Source organism: Myotis davidii, unplaced genomic scaffold (genome assembly GCF_000327345.1).
Source record: "Myotis davidii unplaced genomic scaffold, ASM32734v1 scaffold167, whole genome shotgun sequence".
Lineage (NCBI taxonomy): Eukaryota > Metazoa > Chordata > Mammalia > Chiroptera > Vespertilionidae > Myotis > Myotis davidii.
Window position 1 is genome coordinate 3,705,800 of NW_006300048.1, and position 2,619 is coordinate 3,708,418.

Consider the following 2,619-nt stretch of genomic DNA (forward strand, 5'->3'; position numbering starts at 1 on the left):
AGAGAGAGAGAGAGAGAGAGAGAGAGAGAGAGAGAGAGAGAGAGAGAGAGAGAGAGAGAGAGAGAGAGAGAGAGAGAGAGAGAGAGAGAGAGAGAGAGAGATGGATGTCTGAGAGTGAAACATCCATTGGCTGCCTCCTGCACGCCCCCTACTGGGGATCGAGCCCCCAACCTGGGCCTGTGCTTTCAGTGCCCAGGACGATGGCCAATCAACTGAGCCCCACCGGCCAGGGCTGGGGATCACGTTTTCAACAGCTTTATTGAAATATGATCCACATGCCATACAGCTCACGAATGTAACGGTTTTCGTACATTTTTGTACCACCATCACCACAATCAATTGTAGAACATTTTCATTCTCCCCCCAGAAGAAGCCCCTACCCTTTAGCCATCAACCCCCAACTCCTCCCTTCTCCTAAGTCCTCAGCCACCCTTCCTCTTCTTTCTATAGAGTTTGGCCTATTCGGGGCGCTTTATATTGTTGGAATCGTACAATGTGCGATCTTTGCAAAGGTTTTCTTCACTGAGCATCATGGTTTCAAGGCTCATCCATGTTGTAGCACGTGTCAATGCTTCATTTATTTTTGTTGCCAAGTAAAGGTTGAAAAATATTCCATTGTAGGTATATTCCACACCTCAGCTGGTGGGCATTTGGGGTTTTTCCCCCCTGCTTTTTGGCTATTGCAAATATTGCTGCTGGGAACATTGTGTACAGGGTTTTGAGTGGACATGTGTTCTTATTTCTCATGGATATATATAGCTGGGGGTGAAATTGCTGGGTCCCGTGGTGATTCTATGTTTGACTGCCTGGGGAGCCTCCAGACCAGTGGTTCTCAACCTTCTGGCCCTTTCCATACAGTTCCTCATGTTGTGACCCAACCATAAAATTATTTTCGTTGCTACTTCATCACTGTCATGTTGCTACTGTTATGAATCGTCATGTAAATATCTGATATGCAGGATGGTCTTAGGCGACCCCTGTGAAAGGGTCGTTTGACCGCCAAAGGGGTCACGACCCACAGGTTGAGAACCGCTGCTCCAGACTGTTTTCCCGAAGTGGCAGCACCATTTGCGTTCCCGCCAGCAGTGTCCGAGGGCCCCAGTGTCGCCACCTCCTGGCCAACACTTGTCATTGTTAGCCTTTGTTTACAGCCATCCTGGTGGGTGTGAGGTGGTCTGTCATTGATGTGCAGCTGTCTGGTGACTAAAGAGGTAGAGCATTTTTTTCATGTGGTTATTGGCCATGGACATATCTTCTCCCGAAGAATACCTGTGGAGATCTTTTGTCCGTGTTTTTAACGGGGTTATTTGTCTTTTCATGATCAAGTGGATTCGGAGTTCATCAGTAAGGGGATGGCAGCTCACATCAGCCACAACAGACTCAAGGCCAAGGGCGTGGGCCAACACAACAACGCCCACAACTACAGAAACCAGAGCTTTGAGGACCTGCGAGAGCTCTGCCTGAGGAAGGGGGAGCTGTTCAAGGACCCTGCATTTCCTGCCGAACCCACTTCTCTGGGCTTCAGGGACCTGGGCCCCAACTCCAGAAAAGTGCAGAACATCAGCTGGCGGCGGCCCAGTGTGGGCACCGGGAGGGGAGCACGGGCGCCTGGGGGCGGGGCGGAGCGCGGTGATGCCCTGTCCCTCCGATCCTCTCCAGTCCCCCCTCAGCCCTCTGCTGGCCCTGCCAAGGGGCTCCACCTCCATCAGGCTGGGGACAGCTCTGCACGTGCCTAACCTCTCAGTAACCCCCGGGAGAGTCCTCGCCAACCTTCACTATCACAACCTACAACTGTGCCAAGCGGGTCCTGTCCCTCCCCGGCCCCTACCCACGTTTCCCCCTAGAGCCTGGAGGTGGGGACCCTTCCCCAGGAGCGTCGTTGGGAGGGAGGAGGGAGGGAGTGTCCTGGGCTCCCTGACACCTTTATGCCTTCGCTGCAGGAAATCACAAGCAACCCTCACTTCATTATGAACGGGGTCAGCCCCACGGACATCTGCCAGGGGGTGCTGGGTGAGTGGGGAGCAGGGAGGCTGGTCTCCCCTGGAGGCGGGATGAATTGGGGAGGAGCGTGGAGGTGGGGGGGGCCAAAGTGTCTTTTTAAAAAAATATATATTTTTATTGATTTCGGAGAGGAAGGGCGAGGGAGAGAAAAACATCAGTGATGAGAGAGAATCGTGGCTTGGCTGCCTCCTGCACGACTCCTACTGGGGATTGAGCCCGCAACCCAGGCATGTGTCTGACTGGGAATCGAACTGTGACCTCCCGGTTCATAGGTCAGCGCTCAGCCACTGAGCCACGCTGGCTGGGCCCAAAGTGTCTTTCGAGGCTGGGGAACTGGGAGCCCTTAGGTTCAGACAACACCTTCCATTTCCCTGTCACCCCCTTCTGAGGAGAGGGCAGGGAGGGTGCCAGGTGGTCTTCCTGCTGCCCCTCACCTGGGTCCCGCCCTCCCACCGCCCTCTGGGTCAGGGGGTAGGCTGGCGGGGGGGGGAGGGCGTATATTCGCTATTGGCCACAACACAATGCATCACCTAAGGCTCAGTGACACAGCCCACAAACGTGCTGTCACCTGAAGTCTCTGTGGGGCAGGAGCTCGGAAGCAGCACCGCTGCGGGAGGG

At 54.5% G+C, this 2,619-nt stretch overlaps 1 protein-coding gene across 1 annotated transcript in view; it reads left to right on the plus strand.

Moving 5' to 3' along the window:
• Positions 1-1,352: 1,352 nt before the first annotated feature.
• CAPN11 (calpain 11) overlaps positions 1,353-2,619 on the plus strand; it is a 13,217-nt gene continuing 11,950 nt past the window's right edge. The window contains exons 1-2 of the mRNA XM_015572158.1: positions 1,353-1,580; positions 1,941-2,010. Of these exons, the coding sequence (XP_015427644.1) occupies positions 1,353-1,580; positions 1,941-2,010 (298 nt within the window). The remainder of the gene's footprint in view (positions 1,581-1,940; positions 2,011-2,619) is intronic.